At 43.3% G+C, this 23,754-nt stretch overlaps 1 protein-coding gene across 3 annotated transcripts in view; it reads left to right on the plus strand.

The window, feature by feature from the left end:
• FGFRL1 (fibroblast growth factor receptor like 1) overlaps window positions 1–23,754 on the plus strand; it is a 179,970-nt gene that overhangs the window by 53,989 nt on the left and 102,227 nt on the right. For all 3 annotated transcript variants that reach the window (XM_058184484.1, XM_058184482.1, XM_058184483.1), the window contains one exon: window positions 23,246–23,518. In XM_058184484.1, coding sequence (XP_058040467.1) covers window positions 23,246–23,518 — 273 coding nt within the window. The remainder of the gene's footprint in view (window positions 1–23,245; window positions 23,519–23,754) is intronic.

The following is a 23,754-nucleotide window of genomic DNA, read 5'->3' on the forward strand; positions in this document are numbered from 1 at the left end:
AATGGTTATCCAAGTTCTTCTTAAAAACTTCCAGTGTTGGAACACCCACAACTTCTGGAGGCAAATTGTTCCACTGATTAATTGTTCTAACTGTCAGGAAATTTCTCCTTAGTTCTAAGTTGCTTCTTTCCTTGATCAGTTTCCACCCATTGTTTCTTGTTCTACCCTCAGGTGCTTTGGAGAATAGTTTGACTCCCTCTTCTTTGTGGCAACCCCTGAGATATTGGAATACTGCTATCATGTCTCCCCTAGTCCTTCTTTTCATTAAACTAGACATACCCAATTCCAGCAACCATTCTTCATATGTTTTAGCCTCCAGTCCCCTAATCATCTTTGTTGCTCTTCTCTGCACTCTTTCTAGAGTCTCAACATCTTTTTTACATCATGGAGACCAGAACTGGATGCAATATTCCAAGTGTGGCCTTACCAAGGCATTATAAAGTGGCACTAACACTTCACGTGATCTTGATTCTATCCCTCTGTTCGTGCAACTTAGAACTGGGTTGGCTTTTTTGGCCACTGCAGCACATTGCTGGCTCATATTTAAATGGTTGTCCACTAGGACTCCAAGACTCCTCTCACTATACTGTATCTGTGCATTTTGTTTTCCTTGCCTAAATGTAGAGCCTTACTTGTATTATATGACAAGAACAAAAGAAAAACGATGTGTCATAGCATTGATTTTGGTTTCCGATTCTCCTGCTTTCAGTTCCTAATTGCTTTTTGGGTTGAATATGAAGAGTCCTTGACTTACAACAGTTCATTTAGTGACTGAAGTTACAACGGCATAGAAAAAAGTATCTTATGACCATTTTTCACGTTTATGACAGTTGCAACATCCCCATGGCCAGATGCCTGACAACTGGCGCAGATTTAGGGCGGCCGTAGCATCCCGAGGTCAGGCATTTCGCTTTTGTGACCTTCTGACGAGCGAAATAGATGGGGGGAGCCAGATTCACTTAATGACTGTGTTGCTCATTTAACAGTGGCGGCGATTCAGTTAACCGCCGTGGCAAGAAAGGTCGTAAAATCGGGCAAAAACTCACTGAACAAATTTCTCACTTAGCAACGTAAACTTTGGGCTCAGTTGTGGCCATAAGTGGAGAACTACCTGCATAAGCCAAGTTGGGCTACGTTGCTTGTGGGTGATCTTTTGTTGTGACTCAATAGCCTCACAGTAGATGGAGAGGTTTTTCTGCCCTGCTTTTGTGGTCATCTGCTCTGGGCACCTGGATACTTTTTTGGATGGTGATCTGGAGAGGATGGCCTTTGAGAAAGGCCAAAGAAGCCAGTCCTCACAATGGCTGACTTTCCTCGTTGTACAGGGAGTCCTCAATGTATGACGGTTCATTTAGTGACCATTTGACGTTACAACGGCGCCATCAGGCAAATGTCCGAACAGGGTTACATCGCCACTTTCTGTACGCAAAGCAAAAACCAAATAATATTTCCCATTCCAGAACAAAAAAACATATGGTGGTTTCTCCCAGAGAAATCAAAATAATAGTTGAGAATGTTTTCTGAACGTTTATTGTTGTTACTTAGAAAATAAGGTTAAAGTGAGGTTAAGCATTTCGAACATGCTTAAAATGTGCACTTCAAAGGGAGAAGGCTTTGTCATTTGCGGTTAAATGTAGTTTCAACCATGTTTTAGTGCATAAACCACAATTGTCTGGGCTCATGCAGCATCCGAACCCATTAAGCATAATTTACAAACCTTGGTGGCTGCTTTCCCACAAGGGGCTATAATCCCAAATGAAACAAGCAATACGAGATTTAATACAAGATACAAACTCAGCGAAAATGCCTCTATACCTTGAGTTGTTCCAGACAAGCAACTTCATTCAGCACTAAAACCTACCGTTCTCCTTCTTAGCTACCTGGACCTTGGAAAGGGGTGGCAGGGAAGTCGATGGAGAAGAAGAGGAACACAATTTGGGTGCTCTTACAAAATTATGAGCTCTTTCCATCAGTTGCTTGTTCTCAAGCAAGCTATGGATTTTAATGAAATTTGAGGAGAAATTTCATGTGCTAGTCCTGAGCTGTCTAGATCGGGGTTTCTCAACCGTGGAGACCTGAAGATGTGCGGAGTGGCTGGTTAATTGTGAAGGTTGACATCCATACATCTTGAAGTCTCCTAAGTGGAGAAGCACTGGTCTCTAGATGTCTATGGAGATTCTCCGTCCTCGGGGGTCAGGGTTTATTTATTTATTTATTTATTTATTTTATTAGATTTTTATACCGCCCTTCTCCCGAAGGACTCAGGGTGGTGTACAGCCAAATGATAAAACCACACAATATACACATTAAAACAAAAACTTAAAAACAAGCATATTACATAAGTGGCCAACATTTAAAACAATCAATTTAAAACCCTAAAATTCATAAATAAACCCAATTAAAATGAAATAAAACTTTTAAGCCAGTCCCGCTTGAATAAATAAATGCGTTTTCAGCTCACGGCGAAAGGTCCGAAGATCAGGCAATTGGCGTAAACCAGGGGGAAGTTCGTTCCAAAGAGTAGGAGCTCCAACAGAGAAGGCCCTACCCCTGGGGGCTGCCAGCCGACATTGTTTGGCGGACGGCACCCTGAGAAGACCCTCTCTGTGAGAGCGTATGGGTCGGTGGGAGGCATAAGGTAACAGCAGGCGGTCCCGTAAGTACCCGGGCCCTAAGCCATGGAGCGCTTTAAAGGTGGTAACCAAAATCTTAAAGCGCACCCGAAAGACCACAGGAAGCCAGTGCAGGCTGCGCAGGAGCGGTGTTACATGGGAGCAACACCCATGTCCCAAAGGTGCTTTTTCAAAAGGCCAGCTGGACTTCCTTGAAGATGTTTCGCTTCTCATCCCAGAAACTCAGAACTGACGAAGCTTCTTGGATGAGAAGTGAAACCTTTTCCAGGAAAAAAAAAAACCAACGAAGTCCAGTTGCCTTTTGGAAAATCCCCTTTGGGACGGTCATAAGTCACTTTTTTTAGTGCCATTGCAAGTTTGAAGGGTTACTAAATGAATGTTTGTCAATGGAGGACTAGGTAACAGCATCGGTTCTAGAATATCAAGGACTGCTCATCCTCTCCTAAGCCAGCCTCTTAGCCACTACACCACACCAGCTATCATAATGGCTCTCCTATCACTAAATTCTGTGGATATTAGGGAACTAACCAAATCCTTGTAGTTTTATTGGGGAAAAAGCCGAGCCCAATCCCTTCTCATCAAGTGTAACTACTGCAGGGGTGGGTTACCTCTGCTACCAGTTCGCAACGGGAGATCATCAGTGATGACATTGGGATGGGTGGGCGGAGCCTCCCACTGCCATTAGAATAGAATAGAATAGAATAGAATAGAATAGCATAGAATAGAATAGAATAGAATTTTTATTGGCCAAGTGTGATTGGACACACAAGGAATTTGTCTTGGTGCATAAATTGTAATTACTACCGGTTCGCAAGAACCGGACTGAACCGGAAGCAATGCACCACCGAGCATCATTTTTTCCCCTGTGTGTAGCAGTGTTCACCTCGCACATCAAAAGTTCCAAGCCCACTGGCCTAAGAAAGCTTGAAAACAATGCGGGAACGCAGCAGGAAGTAACGCGGATAAGATGTTTGCTGCTGTCCCTAAAATGAAAATGAATGAAACCAGTTTCCCCACAGGCTGGGATTGAAAAAGAGGCGATCAATGGAATTGTCCCTAAAGAGGGAAAATAGGGAAACTGTAAGAATACTCTTTGTGTTCCTTCTCTCAAAGTAGAGTATTTGAGGCCTTGTTTTCTGCGCGCGTCTGTCTGTCGTATCTCCCTGTCTTGCTCGGTGTGTGGCCTTCTCTTCGCAATTAACCCGAGGGGCTACTTTCCTTTTCTAATTTGTAGGAAGTGGCTCATGACATCTGTTTGGGCCCTGGGGCTACTTTTGGAAAAACGTTTAGCTGTTTCCAGGTTCCCTCTCTCTCCCCCTCCTTCTTTTTCTACCAGAGCAAAAAGACAGTCAAGTTGAATAGCAACTGGAAGATTTGATTTAGGAACAACCGCCTCCCCCCCCCCACTCTTTTTTTTTTCCAGACTGTAAAGGAACTAATAAAAATAAATTCTAAGTTCCTCTTTTATTGGAACGAAATAAGAGAGAGGGCAATTTGTCTCCTGCTTAAAAGGTCTTTGAGGGGAAAATCTCCAAGAAGAATGGCTGGAGCATATTGGTTCATATAAAACAGAACAGAATAATAGAGTTGGAAGGGACCTTGGAGGTCATCTAGTCCAATCCCCCACCCAACCAGGGGACCCTGCACCATTTCTGACAAATGGCAGTCCAATCTCTTCTTCAAAGCCTCCAGTGATGAAGCTCCCACAACTTCTGAAGGCAACTTCTGTTCCATCAGTTGATTGTTCTCACTGTCAGGAAATTTCTCCTTATTTCATTTTTCTTATTTAAATTTGGGGAACCTGATAGGGTTTTGAGGGTTGTCTGCAACTTCTTAGAATTTCAATCCAGAAAGAAAGAGAGAGAGACAGACAGAGAGAGAGAGAGAGAGAGAGAGGAAGAGGAAAGGAAGATGAAAGGAAGGATGGAAAGAAGGAAGGAAGAAAAGGAAAGAGAGAAAGAGAGAGAGAAAGAAAGAAAGGGGAAAAAAAGAAAGAGGTTGTCCTGTTGTATCTTCTCCTAGATCACTTCTAAATATGAGATCTGTGCTTTATTTGAATAGTTACATTTCTGATCATCTCAATCCCATGTTCTTCAATGGCACAGATTAAACAGATTTCCGTTCCTTCATCCCAGGTCTATTTTTTTTAGGAACAGTAGAATGATAAACGGTGGAGCGGTTTGCTTTCAGAAGTTCTGAAGGAATGGCTTGCTTTCAGAGGTTGCTCCATCACTGGAGGTCTTTAAGGAGAGCCGCTTGTCTGAAATGGTCTAGGGTCTCTTGCTTGAGCAGGGGGTTGGACTAGAAGACCTCCAAGGCCCCTCCCAGCTCTGTTATTCTCATGAACTTTCTGGAACAGTTATGAAATCTGGTTTTCTTTTCGGAAAAAAAAAAAAAAGGCTGGGGAGTCCTTGATGCTCTCTGAGCTGGGTGGTTTCCTTGCAGACATTTCATTACCAAACTAGGTAACATCATCAGTTTTAGAAGGTTTGCTCTCATTTATGTATTCGTAGCTTGCTCTATCAATGTTAGTGGGACATAATGATTATGCAATTATGTCAGCTGGAAAAAACCAACCCTACTTCTTCCAATATCTTCTAGTACACTTTGTTTTGCTTTTCCCCATCCCTGACAAAATGCAGTTGTTGTTTTCATATAGCATATAATGTCCAAAGTGTTAAAACTGTCATGTGGCTTCATACGATGACCGTCTTTATGCTAACAGAACAGCTGAGGTTCCCTGAAACATGGAATCAGAAATCCCAAAGGTACTTTTCTTTTCAAGAGGCAACTGGACTTTCTGGTTTTTCTTTGAAGACGTTTCGCTTCTCATTCGAGAAGCTTCTTCAGCTCTGACAGAATGGTGGGGAAGGGAAGGATTTATAAAGAGCTGGAGAAGCTTCTCGGATGAGAAGCGAAACGTCTTCAAAGAATAAACCAAGAAAGTCCACTTGCCTCTTGGAAAGACCTGGGTTTAGCACACAGAATCATCTATTGCAACCTCCTTCCTGTGAAAGACTACTTCAGCTTCAATCGCAATAATACAAGAGCGAACAATAGATTCAAACTTAATGTTAACCGCTTCAATCTTGATTGCAGAAAATATGACTTCTGTAACAGAGTTGTTAATGCTTGGAATGCACTACCTGACTCTGTGGTCTCTTCCCAAAATCCCTAAAGCTTCAACCAAAAACTGTTTACTATTGACCTCACCCCATTCCTAAGAGGCGTGCATAAGAGCACAAAAGTGCCTACTGTTCCTGTCCTTTCATTATATCAAATTAATATAGTTATTACATACTTTTGCTTATATATATGTTTTTTCTTTTTATGATGTGTTGTTGTTTTATATCAATGTTTACGTATACTGTTGTGACAAAATAAAAATAAAAAAAGCACTTTTTGGACAACCATGATCTGGAGGACTCCATAGACCAGCGGTTCTCAACCTGTGGGTCGGGACCCCATTGGGGGTCAAATGACGATTTGCCAGGGGTCGCCTAAGACCATTGGAAATATGGGAAGTATACTTGCGAGTCAAAGAATCGCGCTCCAATGGTTGACTCCACAAGCCAGCTACAGGCTCTTCAAATCGCTAGCCGAATTCGGCTTCAGGCGCGATGAATTAAAAAAGAGAGAAATCTTTGCTCTGATGTCTCCCTCTCAAGCCAGCTGCAATCACTCCCAATCGCTAGCCTAGTCTGGCTTCAGGCGCCATAAACTTAATAGGGGAGGAGTCTCCGCTTTAATGCCTCCGTCCTCAAGGCAATCGCAAGCAGTTCAGATCGCTAGCCAATATGGCTTCAGGCGCAATAAATTCAAAATGAAAATAATTTTACGGTTGGGGTCACCACATCGTGGGGAATTGTATTAAAGGGGTCGGAGCACTATAAAGGTTGAGAACCACTGGCTTAGACCCTGATCCACAGGCTGACCACAAATTAGTTTTATTTTATGCCTCTGAATTCAGTCACTATGTCCGCTGTGCATGAGTCAAAAAATCCAACTCAGGATAGAATTTGCAGCATCTGTCGGGGCTGCCAGCATTTCAGCAAAAACTCAGCTATAAACCCAGGAGTTAGATCAGGGGTCTCCAACCTTGGTCCCTTTAAGACTTGTGGACTTCAACTCCCAGAGTCCCTCAGCCAGCAAAGCTGGGAGTTGAAGTCCACAAGTCTTAAAGGGACCACGGTTGGAGACCCCTGAGTTAGATGATCAGAAAAGATTTCTGGCTGCAGTGAACTTTCTTTGAGAGAACCATGAGGTCCATGCTAAAGCAAGCGAGGAGATTTCTTCTGACAGCCTGGCAAAGATGGGTGGGGGGAAGGGAAGGGGGGGAAAAGCCTAATCCCTGTTAAACGACTTGAAAAGAATGCCTTCTGCTATAATTCCCAATTTTAGAGTAATGGTTATGATGGATGATCTGCTGGCGCCTTGCCAGCTCCTGAATTTTGCTCTGTGAGACAAAAAAGGGAATTCTAGCTGAGAGTGAAAAGTTACCCATTTGGTTCGATCCAGGGGTGAAATGTAAAATTTGTTAGTCCTGGTTCTGTGGACGTGGCATGGGGGGGGGGTAATGTGACTGGGTGGCCGTGCCAACTTTTTTTTCCTTTACTTTTAAAAGCATTTTTTCTACAACCTCTTCGGCCGAATGCTTTTAAAAGGCTCCTCTGACAATCCCAGCTGAATTACCTGATTGTCAGAGGCTTTTCTTTTCTTTTAAAAGCATTTTTTTTGCCTTTAAAAGAAAAAAAAAAGCCTCTGACGATCAGTCAACTCAGCTGGGATCTCCAGAGGTGCCTTTTAAAGGCATTTTTTTACAACCTCTTTGGCCGAATTCCAGTTTGCTTCTCTCCTTGATGACTCTCCATCCATTGTTTCTTGTCTTGCCTTCTCATTCTTTGGAAAATAAGCTGACCCCCCTCCTTCTTTGTGGCAGCCCCTCAAAATATTAGAATACTGCTATCATGTCTCCCCTGGTCCTTCTTTTCTCTAGACTGACCATACCAGATTTCTTCATCCAAGAAGCTTCCCCAGTATTCAGTTAGAACTGAAGAAGCTTCTTGGATGAGAAGCAAAATGTTTTCCAAGGAAAAAAAATCCGAGAAAGTTTTTTTTAAATTTGCATTTATATCCCGCCCTTCTCCGAAGACTCAGGGCGGCTTACACTACGTTAGCAATAATCTTCATTCTATTTGTATATTTATATACAAAGTCAACTTATTGCCCCCAACAATCTGGGTCCTCATTTTACCTACCTTATAAAGGATGGAAGGCTGAGTCAACCTTGGGCCTGGTGGGGCTTGAACCTGCAGTAATTGCAGGCAGCTGCTGTTAATAACAGACTGTCTTACCAATCTGAGCCACAGAGGCCACAAGTTAATTTGCCTTTTGGAAAAGTACTTTTGGGCTTTGTATGGTTGAAACCAGCTATGGTCCACGTGAGATGAATGTCCTACCCAAATTACAGAAGCAGCTATGATGACAATCAACTCTGATGAGGGGGCAGATCTTCCATCTTCCACACGAGAGCAGTCCAGCATATTGAGGAAACAGAACCGACCTCCAACTGTGGGGAAACCCAACTGCTGTTGCTTTCCCCACAACCAGACAGCTGCTCGTGAAGGCAGAGACTGCTCACTCCCCCCCCCCCCGCTTGGGAGAGCTGTATACTTTATTACTGAAAAAGCTACTTTCAGCCGTTCAAGGCGCAGCACAGAAATTGGTGCCAGGGTTAAAAAGTGGTCAAAAGATAACAACCACAATGCTCGCTATTGTTTTCATGGCTTTCGAGCAGGTGTTTCGTAGGGTTTGATGGAAGCCTCTGTTCTCAAGAAGGTGATAAAATCCTTCTCCTTGTGCCCAAGTAAACAAAGATGATGCAAGGGACAATTTCACCTGCTTAACGTATAGGTCCTATACTTCTAGAAGATCTTAAACGACTCGGATGACTCATAAAGAATAAAATGAGGTGACACCATCTGCAGGTCTTTTCATCCTTGGGAATTGCATGGTCAACCTTGGAAAAAAGAAATTAGTTTCCTGACTTCCCTTCAAAATATCTTTTTTTTTAAAAAGTATTGGAAGTAATTTTTTGAAAGGGTAAGATTTATTTCTCCTCCAGTAGTAAAAGGCAAGTCAGAAAGACCTGGAGGAGTGAGGGTAGAGTTTTGAGGGCAATGATATTAGAAGTTCTTCTTGCTTATTTGCATTTTCCTCTCTGCTTACTTAGGATGAGTTAGAGTAGACGGAGCTGACACCAAATAACAGACTTGGTACTTTAGCATCCAACATAAACAGATTGGGAAGTGTGTGTGTACTTGGACATGTCTCAAGGAAGCCCCAAGTTGGATCTTCTCAGCATTGTTCTTCACCTCCTCACTGCTGCTTTGCAAAAATACTAAATAAAACAAAGTTCTGATTTCAGAAGAATTTGCAAGAGCCAGCTTTACAATTTCCTCCACAGGGGTTTTGTGTGTATGTGTTGCTTTCTCTTACCGCAAACTGACAATAAGGAATAACTCATCCATGAGGCCTTCTCCTGCACTGAATGACCACCATTCAGCCCTCGCAACCTACTATTTTGAGTTGAGGATTTAAATTCTCCTCTCCAAAAACATTATAATTTTAGAAAAAGCGTTCCCAGCCCATAGGTCAACAACAAGCAGAAGGCACGTTTCTGGTCTGGAGGTGAAATTGCATGTTGCCCTTTTAAAGAATGCATTTTTAAAGAAGAAAACTTGTTTTTGTTTCTTTGTTTTGAGAAAAAAGTTAGACCCAAATTATCCTGCTTTTAATTGTGACTGTAAGTATATACTGGCATGGAAGAGGTTTCATTGTTCTATTATTTGTTCCCATAGCCCTTGAAGACACACGTCAGTGGAAAGAGTGTCTTTTATATTGATCATATACATTTATTGAGCTGTGGTGGCCCAGTGGTTAGAATGCTGTATTGCAGGCTAATTCACTGCTCACTGCCAACAGTTCGATTCTTACCTGCTTAAGGTTGACTCAGCTTTCCATCTTCCAGGGTTGGTAAAATAAGGACCCAGACTGTTGTGGGAAGAGGCTGACTCTGTAAATTGCTTAGAGAGGGCTGTGAAACGGTATATAAGTCTAATGCTATTGCTATAAAAACTATTCCCACTGCCAGTAGTTCAATTCTGACCGGCTCAAGGTTGACTCAGCCTTCCATCCTTCCAAGGTGGGTAAAATGAGGAGCCAGATTGTTGGGGGCAAGAGGCTGACTCTGTAAATTGCTTAGAGAGGGCTGTGAAGCGGTATATAAGTCTAATGCTATTGCTATAAAAACTATTCCCACTGCCAGTAGTTCAATTCTGACCGGCTCAAGGTTGACTCATCCTGTTGTGTCTTGCCCGCCCTCAGAGCAGCCGGGGCCTTCTTACCTGCTCCCGAACACTGAGGAATGTATGCCTCCCGGTCCCAGTCCTGGCTCCATGCCCACACAAACTGCAGAAGAAGGAGCACCTCCCTGCCCCAGCCCTGACTCCATGCCCAGGCAAACGGAGCAGCTAGACCCCTCCCCCTCCTCCACAGCAGGTGAGCCTGAGGAGGGTTTACTCCCAAGAACAGCTGATTGGAGTGACCCTCGCATCAGAAGACTGGATAGGCGGAGGCAACAGAGGGAAGGGAGGGGCAGGCCTTAATGAGTGCTGAGTCATGGAGCCACACCCCATGGCCTATATAAAGGATCTACTTTCTGGCATTCTCTGAGTCAGGCAAAAGTCGAACTTATCTTGCTGAAGTCACTTACTGGTCTCCTGCCTGCTCTGAGGACTTTGCTAGGACTTTGGGCAGAGCTGCAGAGGCAAGCCTGATTCGGATTTCCCTGACCCAGCTGTCAGCGGAGGAGTGGGACACGACACATCCTTCCATCCTTCCAAGGTGGGTAAAATGAGGAGCCAGATTGTTGGGGGCAAGAGGCTGACTCTGTAAATTGCTTAGAGACGGCTGTAAAAGCACTCTGAAGCTGTATATAAATCTAAGTGTTATTGCTATTATATTGATAAGATTTATTGATAAGAGTGAGGGAGTCCAGAGACAGGCAGCAGAAATGGAGTTTGGAGGAATGGAATCTGCACAACCCAGAGGACAGTAGGGAAGGGAGGACATGATGGACACTTTTAAATATATTAAGGGTGTTGAAAAGGTTCTAGAAGACAATATTTGGCAACTTCCAACCGACAGGAAGGAAGTTCAAAAGTCACAGAAAGAGTAGAGAAAGCTTGGAACCAACTTCCAGCGGAGGTAGTGGGGTCAATCATCAGGAACTGAGTTTAAGCATGCTTGGGATTACGTTGGATGGCCATCATCCAACAAAGATTAAAATAAATAAAAATAAATACACTTAAAGGCCAGGCTCAGTGGACCACTAGGTGGTTGGAGGCAGGTCTTTTCTCAAAAATTCCTGCTTCATTGTTTTATGGCTGCTTATTTATTTATTTATTTATTTATTTATTTATTTATTTATTTATTTATTTATTTATTTATTTATTTATTCGATTTTTATATAAGGAAGGTTGGCTTTTGAAGAAGCAAGGAGTACAAAATGGGTTGAACTCCCCAGAGTTCAAATAAGTGGATTGTTACTGAAACGAAGGACGTGTCTTGTGTCTGTGGGGTGTGGAGGAGACCAGAGATGACCTTGGAAAAAATAGGTGGCCAGATAATTCGTCTTCTTTTTCAAAATGCCAGGTTACATAAAGTGAGATTCTCAAATAAGAGAGTGATGGAAGTGAGAAGAAGATCAGGAATGGCAGCCTGATTCCTGATGCGGAATTACAAGCAGAATGTATCCAGATGTTACTTAGAGCTTAATTGGATCTCTGTAGCACTTAGTTCTCTCTTTCTTTTTCATTTCTGCTTTCTCTCTCTCTCTCTCTCTCTCTCTCCCCCTCATGTTCTCATTATATCAAACAGAAACTACTCCTTGGAGGTTTCATTTGGCCTTAGCCCAGGGCCACTTTGCCAGCAACAATATCGACAAAAGAGATTAATTTGTAGGTGAATCCTAACTGTCTGCTAGATTACACAACCTAGATAAAGAAGAGATTTATTTAGAAATGCTTTCAAAATAATTCTGACATCATGTTTCAAAGAAATGCAGAACATTTAAACGACTTCACATTTGTTTATGGAGCTTCTCAGCCATCCAGGATATATGGTTGTCCCAAGGTGCTTTTTTTTTTCAATAGGCAACTGGACTTTCTTGGTTTTTTCCTTTGAAGACGTTTTGCTTCTTACCCAAGAAGCTTCTTCAGCTCTTTATAAATCCTTCCCTTCCCCATCATCGAGTCAGAGCTTTTGGGACAAGTTCACATTTGGTTCCATTCTCAGTGCAACCATCTTGAAACTCTTCAACAAACTAATTTTCCAGTTCATGCAAAGTGTAGTTTTGAACATTTTGGGAAGTATTTGGAGTAGGCGGTTCTACCCAGATTTCTGAGTCTTTGCTACTCTTCTGCAAAGATTTGATGTTCTTGCTACTATATTGCATCTTCCTATGGGGTTAGTAGCCCTCCTAATATCTGGTTAATGGGAGAACAATATATATATATATATATATATATATATATATATATATATATATATATATATATATATATATATATATATATATATATATATATATATATATATATATATATATATGTTTTCTGAGGTTTTCACGGTGTTTGTATATAGGTCTTTGGTTGTTGGGTTTTCTCCGTGTAAGATTGGAAGTGTCTTGGCGACGTTTCGTGAAGTCTCATTCGTCATCTTCAGGCTTCAGCTTCGTGCTTCTGGGAGCAATGTGTGATCGCAGCTGTTTCTTCCTTTTAACTGCTAGTGGGGTTTGAACTGATTGGGTGGGAGCTTGGCTGTGCTCTGATTGGATGGGGTTTTCTGTGCTCTGATTGGCTGGGGTGTGTCCTGTGTTGGTGGGGGCTTGGTTGTGCTCAGTCTAGTCTGTGCTGCAGGGGATTTGAGCTGGTGAGCTGCATAGCTGTTGTTTGGCTTTGTGGTCGTGCTACATCTTCATAGTGGGTGTCAGTCTGCTGCATGAATGGATTGGAGGGGTTTGAAATGGCTAATGTTGCAGCTGCGGTCTGGCTTCTGGTCCTTGGTCGTGCTTCATGATCAGTGTGGGTTTGGGTCTGCTTTCTGGGTGGATGCGGTGGTGACATCCTGTGTGGACCTTGAGTGTGGGTCTGGTGTCATTCCTCGTGTTAGGGACTCGTTTGTCAATAAGGCGGGTTTCCAAATGGCTGGTAGGCGGGAGGTGTCATCTCGTTTGTTCATGCTGTGTGGGCGTTTTTCTATCTCAATGGCTTCTCTGATTATTCTGTTGTTAAAGTGTTCAGTTTTGGCGATAGTTCTGGTCTTTTTAAATTCAATATCATGTCCTGTGACTTTAAAATGTTGGACCAGGGAAGAAGTTGGTTCCTCTTTTTTGAATGAGTTCTTGTGTTCTTCAATGCGTGCACTTATTCTTCTGTTGGTTTGTCCAATGTATGTGGTGGGGCAGGCGTTGCATGGGATTTCATATACTCCTTGATTTTCTAACTCAATTTTGTCTTTGGGGTTTCTTAGGATGGTGGATATTTTTCTGTTTGTTTTTGTGGAGGATCTTGCTGATTCTGTCTGTGGTGCCTTTTATATATGGGAGGAGGGCTGTGCCGTTTTCTTGTTCTCTGTCTTGGATTTTAGTGGGGGGTTCTTTTTGGATTAGCTTGGTAATCTTATTTGTTTGGAATCCATATATATATATGGCTGCTAGGTGCTACCTAGTTGCCTCTTTGCTCTTTGGGAACGATGGGAGTTGGAACAAGGCAGCCAAATATTTTGGCTGTAGGAAGTCATGGGACCATCCTAAAGTGGTACAAGGGTGAGATTGTTACCATTGAGTAGCCACCTGTCTCATGCTCCGGAGAAAACTCTACAACCTTGTGGCCTCCAACTTTGGCAACTTTAAGACTTGTGACTGGTTGGGGAATTCTGGGAATTGAAGTCCCCAAGTCTTAAAGCTTCAAGGTTGGAGACCCCTCCTCTACAAAACAAGCTTTGGATTAGGGTCTGAGTGGATTGTTCTGGGCCCTAGCTTTGTCCACTCTTCTTCCTAGGTGGAAACTGCGGTAGGGTTGAGCAACCACAAGGGAGGTATCTGTCATTTGTAAATCAAGCTCTCTCAGGGACCCTTTGAGTAGTCGGGTGGCAGGATTAGTGTCGGTAGTAGTCCAATTCTCCACATTTAAGTGAAAAGTGTGAGGGAGTCGGCAGAATGACCCTGAAGGCAGCTTATTCAGGTTCTTGCTATGGTCTTTCTGAAGGTTGTCCAGGAAGACTGAAGAAGAGATGGGCAGTGGGTAAAGCTGTGGAAGCTTCCTCTTGCACATACCTGCTTGCTTGGGGGGTGGGGGGTGGGATTATTAGACCTGTAACTAGACCGATTGGCAGTTTTAAGATATGTAGACTTCAACTCCCAGCTCCTTCTGTTTTGTTTCATGGAAATCCAAAACCAGATCTCCGACTTGTTTCCATCCAAACAAACCAGACTTAGAAGCCCCCCTGTTTGGCCTGGCTTTCCAGTTCAAGCTTGTTAAAGTCAGAGGAAATAATGATGTTTAAATGCTTTGCAACATCCCCATTTAGGGTATCGCAGAAACTAACCGATTAGGTACACGAGCGGGGATGTGATTCCAATTAGTTTTTGCCTGTTGTTAATGTGCTTCAAATTCCTGTGCAGTAACAAGATCTGCAGCAAATAAACAGGAACCAGATCATAACGACCTGCTGAAGGCTTCTTCCACCTCTTACGCAAAGAGCCCTGGAACACAATAGAACATATTTCTCTGTTTGCTGATTTCTTTGCTCTGCTTGCAAACTCGGACAAGGTCACGGAAGGGGAGATGTTCTCTGGCCTTTTCCACAACAACCCCAATTCAGAAGGGTTGTTATTAGCCTTCAAGAAACCATGATGTGTCCTCTGCTTTCTAGCTATTGTAAGAGAGACACACAAAGAGAGAGAGAGAGAGAGAGAGAGAGAGAGAGAGGGAACAGAGAGAGACAGAGACAGAGAGAGGGAGACAGAGAGAGAAAAACAGAGAGAGAGTCAGAGACACACAGAGAGAGAAACGGAGAGAGAGAAACAGAGAGAAAAAACACACACACACACAGAGAAACAGAGAGAGAGAGAGAGACAGAGAGAGACACAAACAGAGAGAGAGACAGAGACAGAGACAGGGAGAAGAAGGAGGGAGGGAGGGAGTGGGCTTAGCAGCCTACTGAGAGCACTCTGGTGTGACAAGTGACGAATATAACAAGTGGGGGAAACCCTGGAACCGGAAGACCCACCGGATCTCAGTGGTGTCTGAGAAACGGCACAAGTTTCCTTGAATTCTGCACCTACCGGTCCCAAACGTAACTCCACGATGTGACTGCACTGGCAAAGACCCACTGCAGGACATGCCTACCTGATGAATGGGGAAACACCGGCAAACTGGAATCCCGCTTAACGGAGCTCGCTTACCTCACAGTCTAGCAATGTGAGGTCCCTGGAGCTCCTTTTTTCGAAGGAGGCACGAAGGGAAGTTTGCAACAAAGAGCTCTTAAAAAAAAACAACAACCCCAAAAAACTCCATCTGGAAATCTAAGAATGAATTGAAACTGGCCTTCTAACCGCTTTGTGGACACCAGACAAAGGAACAGCCACTTCCGCTCGCCGGCTGGCTGACTGCGCGGGATTGGTCATGCGAGAAGCAGCAGCTGCCTCAGTCTCCCCGGCTGGCTCTCTTGAATGACTGCAGTGGCAGCAAGACTTCGGTGGTGGGATCCAGACCTTCCCCAAAGGATGAGGCAGAAGTGAGCGTAGTTCAGTGTTTCCCAGCGTTGACGACTTTTAATATAGGTGGACTTCAACTTTAGCCATCCCTGCTCCTAAGGGAATCAAGCAAAAGTAATCAAAGCAAGAATAGATTGGACAATCATTTTGTCTGAAGGGTTTCCCGCTGGAGCAAGGGGTTGGACTAGAAGACCTCCAAGGCCCCTTCCAACTCCGTTGTTCAGTTGTTCTGTTATTCGGTGACTCTTATTATTCTGTTAAGAATGAAAAGGGAATTCAGAGGATTGTGGTTGGTTTGCAAGCCTTCTGAATGCAACCCAACCAATTCAGGAGTTCGTTGGCTCCTTATGTGCTTAAGCTCATAGAGCATTTTATCTAGCCCCTGATGGTGAATTAAAATTTAATCAAACCATGCATTGGTGGAAACCTAGCTCAATGCAGAACACATGCTTTACGGCAGTGAAAGTTGTTTTGATTTAGCTGTTGAATAATTACAATTATTGTAATTATTCAAGATCTAAGTTTAACTCATAGAATCATCTATTGTAATGTCCTTCTTGTTAAAGACTACTTCAGCTTTAATTGCAATAATACAAGAGCAACCAATAGATTTAAACTTAATGTCAACCGCTTTGATCTAGATTGCAGAAAATATGACTTCTGCAACAGAATCATCAGTGCTTGGAATACTTTACCTGACTCTGTGCCCTCTTCCCATAATCCCAAAAGGTTTAACCAAAAACTTTCTACTATTGACCTCACCCCATTCCTAAGAGGACCATAAGGGGCGTGCATAAGCGCACAAACGTGCCTACCGTTCCTGTCCTATTGTTTTTCTTTTCTTCTTCCTATATATATATATATATATGCTTATACCTCCTAATATTTACTCATATATATGTTTATATACTATATAATCTTTTTGTATGATGCCTACATATATTGTTGTGACAAATAAAAATTAATTAATTAATTAATTAATTAAATTCGGTATTTCCATGCTTCGAGCATCACATGAACCAAGCACCTTTCTACTATCTGGCCTGCTTTAACGAAGAGTTAAACGGCTCTCTGTTGTGAACTCTGGAACAGTTCATCTTAAATCTTTCCAAAGTTTCCAGCACTCTCTTTTGCAAACTTCTGCACGCACGCAGGGTCTTACCAAAAGGAAGAGGGGGAAAAAAAAACCCACACACATTTAGTATAAAAGAAATAGTTTAGCCCAGCGTATTATTGTCATTATAATAATAGTCCTAGATTAATTTACCTCCTTTTTTTAAGGGGTGGGGGTGGGGTCATTTCAGGAAAGGTATCTCTCTCTCTTTGGAATTTCCGCCCTTCTTGTCAGGCTGAGATGTTTGTGTAAAAAGCACTTGGAACTCAATCAGGGCTAAATGGTCTCCTAGGATGTGGTTCAGTAATTGTGCGAGGGGTCCCGTGTGAAGATAATAGCTCTTTTGCAGTAAAAATAACAAGGCTGAATCGAAACAATTGTTGATCGGGCCCTCCTGCCTGCCTCCCCAGAACAATAAAACAAGTTCTCCGTGCATTTCTGGAATGTGTGGGGCGGTAAAGTACTTAACCTTCAATTTCAGAGTGTTACTAAACTGTGTCCCTCCGTTCGAGTCCCCGCCAAGCCTCCTAGATCTGAAGAGACATTTCCTGCAGTATCGTAAATTGCGTTTTATATCCTGGCACAAGCTGGACGGCCGGGTTGCCTGAACTCTGCAATTCAGTTCAGAGGATGTGTGAGGCGTTGCGGATTTTCTGAAAGGAGAAAGGGGGCAGAGGCTCCAGCCGATAAAATAGATTTAAAAGAGTTTTTCTTCTTCTGGAACAACAACAAGAAAATGTCCAGTAGTGCTGATTTGGGTTGCACCGGCTGTTTAAACCGAAGTGGCAATGGTTTCAAAAATACACCCCTATAAAGTAGTCTCCTTTGGTTGCGAAGGATGAAGGAAGTAGCTTTCCAGGAAGTAGCCCTTTTCAAAGGTCCTGGGAAATCCTCTTCGGACCGTCTCGTGTTCGGACTCATCAAAAGAAAGTTTCAGAGTGTTTTTTCCCCCTTGTTCCTTCACCTTGTTCTGGGATTGAACCACAAACTTGAGAATAATCCATTTTATTTTCCAAAGCAGCAGAAGTCAAGGTAAGAAACAACGGATGGAAACGAACCAAGGAGAGAAGCAACCTTAGAACTAAGGGCCCCAAAGAGGCACCTGGACTTTCTGAGTTTTCTTTGAAGACATTTCACTTCTCATCCAAGAAGCTTCTTCAGCTCTGACTGGATGGTGGGGAGGGGAAGGACTGATATGACTCATTGCTAAAAAGATGCCAGCTGTCTGCAAGGAATATCAATCCATCCCTTCCTCACCATCCAATCAGAGCTGTAGAAGCTTCTTGGATGAGAAGTGAAACGTCTTCAAAGAAAAACCAAGGAAGTCCAGTTGCCTCCTGAAAAAGCACCTTTGGAACAACCATAACCTGGATGATGGAGAATCTCCATAGACATCTAGAACTAATGACAAATTTCCTGACATGAGAACAATTAATCTAGAGAACTTCCTTCTAGAAGTCTCCATCACTGGAGACTTTTACGAAGAGACTGGACAACCATCTGTCCGGGATGATATAGGGCAGTGTTGGAGAACCTTTTTGGTACCGAATGCCAAGATGGGGGTGCACGTGAGCTGGAAACTGGAAGAGCAGCCACCCGTTGCGCATGCGCACGCCAGGAAAATGAACTTCTGGTTTCTGGCCCATGGATGCGCACTGGGCACCTGGTGTTCCAGTTTCTGGCATGCGTGCATATGCAAAGACCAGCTGGCCGGTGCAAATGCGTGCACCAGAAACAGGAAGACTATCTTCCCGGCATGTGCCTGCGCGCCAGGCGCCTGCTCTTCCAGTTTCCTGTGCTCCCGTACATGTGAAGACCAGCTGGCTACTGTGCTGGAACCCGGAATAGCAATGGGCAATGGCTCACATGCCCAGAGAAATGGCTCTGCATGCCACTTCCAGCACGTGTGGCATAGGTTCGCCATCACGGATAAAGGCTTGAGCAGGAGTTGGACTAGAAGGCCTCCAATATTCTGTGTTCCTAGAATTTATTTCTGGTTTCTGCTACAATTTTAGATGTGAAAAGACTCCAAAGGCATATCCAGAAGTTTTCTTTTGAAGGAAATTAAGAGAAGGATAACGGGGGGTATTTTGTGAGAGTTGTGAGCTATTGTAGAAGAGGGTGAAGGCCTTTTGCAAGCCATCCATCATGAATAGGCACAAGGCATCTGTGTGATGGATGCTGTAGTCTGGAAACAGAAGGTCAGGGACTCATTTCAGCACAAAGGACTTTATATGCGCCTGATGTGCTCCACTGAAGCTCTCTGGATGATCTCTTAAATTTGCAAATTAAGCATCTTAAAATCTCTCTTCTGTGCAATGAATGTAACCAATGGACCCATTATTACGGTCTTAATTGTCTAACACTTGCTGAAACTTCCACTTAGATAGATGGAAAATGTCCCTTCCTTCCTTCCTTCCTTCCTTCCTTCCTTCCTTCCTTCCTTCCTTCCTTCCTTCCTTCCTTCCTTCCTTCCTTCCTTCTCACCCGTCCACCCACCCACCTACCTACCAAACTACCTACTGACTTTTCCTTGGAATCATTTTTCCCAATGTTTTGTCAGGAAACCTATGTGCTGTGGTTCTCCGGCTCTGATGAGCAATGGTCGTAAGTCCATAATTTCTCCCTTAAAATTCCACAGAGGCTCAACCTCTTGTCTTCCTTCCTTAGAGTTTTTCTCCTTCTGCCTGATATAGCAACATGCAGGCAAGGTCTTTGGTCCTGGAAATAGCTCCTGGTCTCAGAGTCTCTGGCCTGGTGCCATGCTATTGTCATAAGTCAAGGATGCTCAGAAAGCCATTGAGATCTGACCTTGCGGTAACCAGGAAACCTTGGAGAACATCAGGGCATTTGTTGACATGTTTTTTTACACTTAGATTTGTGAAAATGGGGGAAGACTATGGAATTTATTTTAATTATGTATGGAGTGGGAATGGGAAGTTTGTTACTAATGAGCGCTGGTAATACAAGGGAAGGTCATTTGGCTAATGAAGAGCATTGAGTGAGGAAGAAAGAGCAATACCGTGTTTCTCCGAAAATAAGACCCTATCTTATATTTTTTGAACCCTGAAATAAGCGCTTGGCCTTATTTTCAGGGAGGTCTTATTATTTTGGGGCGCATGGAACAAGACGGGGATCCTCTTGTCTGATTTCCAGCTCTGTCTCTCTAACCCTAACCAGAGGAAATGGCGGAGACTGGCTGCGCATGCGGTTAAATATTTTCAGGGAGGGCTTATTTTTTTGGGGGGGGGGCTTATTTTAGCACATGCGCTCAGACGCCCGATTGGGCTTATTATCCGGGGAGGTCTTATTTGCGGGGAAACACAATAGTTGATGTTCTTTGTCTATGTACTTGTTATCAACTTGGTTGGAGAGAGATTGAGCCTTGTTTTATCTCTTTGCGAACGGTAGATTCATACTCAGGCACGTATGTAGCTACAGGGAACGTTACAATGCAGATCCCAGGATTTCCGTACCAGTGTCTGATGTTGAGACAAGCCTGGGTCCATGATGTCACCATGTGCCTGCAATTTCTTCAACTTTGTGATAACCTGCAGATGTCTACAATTAGATATGACAATTCAACGCATTTCGGCATAAGAAGGCTTTGCCGATAGAGAAGGCAAGGTGGAGAAAACCGTAGTTGCGTTTAAGTAGTTTGTGAGTATTGGGAGATGGAAGGATTGGTAGAACACAGAATCGTAGGGCTAGAAGGGACCTTGGAGATCTTCTAGTCCACCCCACTGTTTAAGCAAGAGAACCTGTAATATTCCAGACAAATGGCTGTCCAATGTCGTCTTAAAAGCCTCCAATGATGGGAGTACCCACAACTTCTGAAGACAAGCCATTCCAGTGGTTGATTGTCAAGAAATTTCTCCCTAGTTCTAGATTGCTTCTCTCCTTGGTTAGTTTTCATCTAATGCTTCTTGTTCTACCCTCAGGTGCTTTGGAGAATTGCTTGACTGCCTCTTCTTTGGGGCAACCCCTCAAATATCGGAAGACTGCTATCATGTCACCCCAGTCCTTCTTTTCATTAAACTAGACATACCCAATTCCAGCAACCGTTCTTTGTCTGAAGTGTAGCTGAGGAAATTCAATCCAATAATAATTAAAAGAGATGTTCCTTTGAAATACTATATGTTTTAATGAGTTGATCCTGACAGCTGGGAAATTTCTTTCTGGTATTGACTGATCTCCATTCTCATTTGATTTCAGAATTCTCCTCATGTCAAGTTTTTTGTCTTTTTTAAAATGCATTTTTAAAGAATTGTGTCCCGAATGAAGTGGCTACGTACATCTAGTGGGTGAGAAAGTTATTTGTACGCTTTTAATATTTCAACATAGAAAGCAGCTAAATTCCCCCATCTGTGGCAGAGGAGCAGAAACTAAATTCAAGAAGGATCAGCTGTTCCTTGTAACAGGTGGACTTCCCCCCCTCTTTTTAAATAACCGGACTATGCAAGTATTCCAGTTGTAGTCCCAACTAAGGGAAATAAATCAGTCCATTTGTCTGCTTCTCTTTAAGCCGAGGCATTGAAACAAATTTAATTATCTTAAATCTTTGCTTGTTATGTTCTGTCAAATTTATAAAAGATTCCAAGTTGCTTACCCTTCTACTGGGTAACTTTTCCCTGGACAAAACAAGCAGGGAATTTTGTTATAGGAGCCTTATCAATGTCCATTAAGATAGAAGTGAAATATTTGTGCCCCTTGGAACACAGTAATGGCAGCATTGTAAACAAAACCTCAAATTCCTGACGTGGGCTTCAGGTGGCTCTCCAAATTACGGGTGTTTAAAATCATTTACAATCACTGTAAACCAGGGTGAACCAGTGGGAATTAAGAAGGGAGGCACAATTAAGAGTGCTATTGGGTTTCATATTTGATTGTGAGCCTTGGAGAGTGAAAGGCAGGGAGGAGAAAAGGCAGGGAGTAGAGAAGGAGAAATTGTTAACTGTCACTTTGAAGAGGGCATCTTGCAGATGCTGCCATGTGCCTACAGAGAACAGCAACCAAGAGGAATAGGGGACTGACGGCTAAAACAAACGAAGGAGAGTTGCAAGAATTGGTTAGTTTAATGAAAAGAAAACCTGGGGGTGACATGATAACAGTCTTCCAATATTTGAGGGGCTACCATGAAGAAGAGGGGAGTCAACCTATTCCTCAAAGCACCTGAAGGCAGGAGAAGAAGCAACGGATGGAAACTAATCAAGGAGAGAAGCAACCTGGAATTAAGGAGAAACTACCTAACAGTGAGGACAATCAACCAGTGGAACTCCTTGCCACCAGAAGTTGTGGCTGGGTGCTCCATCACTGGAGGTTTTTAAGAAGCGATTGGACAAAATGGTATAGGATCTCCTGCTTGAAAAGAGGGTTGGACTAGAAGATCCAAAGGGATGGTGTGAAGACAAAATTGCAAGTATAGGAGTTTCTCGTCTAGCGATCATGGAATTATCAGTTACTGACTCTTAAAGACAAGATGGTTTATTTTCTATTAGAAAGATGTGAACTGCCAGTTCATATTTGATCAGCCTCCTTTTAACCAAAATAAACATCAACGCCTTCCTTGTGATAACAGTCATTCTGACATACTTTCATAATCGTTTCTTTCTTTGTTCATCAACCCCGTCTGGATGCTATGAACAAGGATACAGGCAAACAGTGAAGAGAAATATGTTGTTTTGCTGCTGGTTAACATTCCTATAAGAGGGATGTGGTGGCTCAGTGGCTAAGATGCTGAGCTTGTCGATCAAAAGGTTGGCAGTTCAGTGGTTCGAATCCCGAGTGCCGTGTAATGGGGTGAGCTCCCGTTTCTTGTCCCAGCTTCTGCCAACTTAGCAGTTTGAAAGCAGGTAAAAAATGCAAGTAGAAAAATAGGGACCACCTTTGGTGGGAAGGTAACACATTCTGTGCGCCTTTGGTGTTGAGTCATGCCGGCCACATGACCACGGAGACGTCTTCGGACAGCGCTGGCTCTTTGGCTTTGAAAGGGAGATCAGTACCGCCCCCTAGAGTTGGGAATGACTAACACATATGTGCGAGGGGAACCTTTACCTTTAACATTCCTAATTTCCAACTTTTGTTTCAGACAATTGGTAGCATGTGGCCATATAGGCGCCTCGTTTCTTCCAATGTTGGGGCTTCTAAGCGGCCATATGAGATTTGAATCCATTTTATTTTATTTTATTTATTATTATTTTTTATTATTATTTGCATTTATATCCCACCCTTCTCCGAAGACTCAGGGCGGCTTACACTATGTCAAGCAATAGTCTTCATCCATTTGTATATTATATACAAAGTCAACTTATTGCCCCCAACAATCTGGGTCCTCATTTTACCTACCTTATAAAGGATGGAAGGCTGAGTCAACCTTGGGCCTGGTGGGACTTGAACCTGCAGTAATTGCAGGCAGCTGCTGTTAATAACAGACTGTCTTAGCAGTCTGAGCCACCAATGTGGCAGCTCCTTTGGGACAACATGACCTCGGATGATGGAGAACCTCTATAGAAATTCAGAAGCAGAACTTCAAAGTCCCTGACCAGAAATGACTGATTTCCACCTTTCTGTAATCTGTGCAAAAATCTCATTATTGTATCTCCTACTTCCAGAAGCCCATCGTCAAATAACATATTGATTTCATTCTTTCTTCTCCAGGCCCACCCAGAATTGCCGACAAAGTAATCCATCGGCAATCTGCAAGGTTAGGAAGAACCATCAAGCTTCTGTGTCCGGTCGAAGGCGATCCGCCGCCTCTCACTATGTGGACAAAAGACGGGCGGACCATCCACAGCGGCTGGACGAGGTTCCGCGTCCTCCAACAAGGCCTGAAGATCAAGGAAGTGGAAAGCGAGGATGCAGGGACCTATATCTGCAAAGCCACCAATGGCTTTGGCAGCATGAACGTGAACTATACCCTCATTGTGATCGGTGAGTAGAACGAGAGGGAGAGAGTTCAGCATGTTCCATGCAGGGTGAGATTTGCCTGTGATATAATAGCCAGTCTGTAAATAATCTACCAGGCTCTAGACAAACTCGTTTGTCCCAAGGTTTGTGGCAATGGGGGGTGTTTTACCTCTCTCTACTGCTGTCCGTTGTGTCAAGATAAGATTAGCCAAGGCTGGGGGCCAAAGGATAGGAATAAATGGGATGGAGACACAGATCTC

Source organism: Ahaetulla prasina, chromosome 5 (assembly GCF_028640845.1).
Source record: "Ahaetulla prasina isolate Xishuangbanna chromosome 5, ASM2864084v1, whole genome shotgun sequence".
In the NCBI taxonomy this organism is placed as follows: domain Eukaryota; kingdom Metazoa; phylum Chordata; class Lepidosauria; order Squamata; family Colubridae; genus Ahaetulla; species Ahaetulla prasina.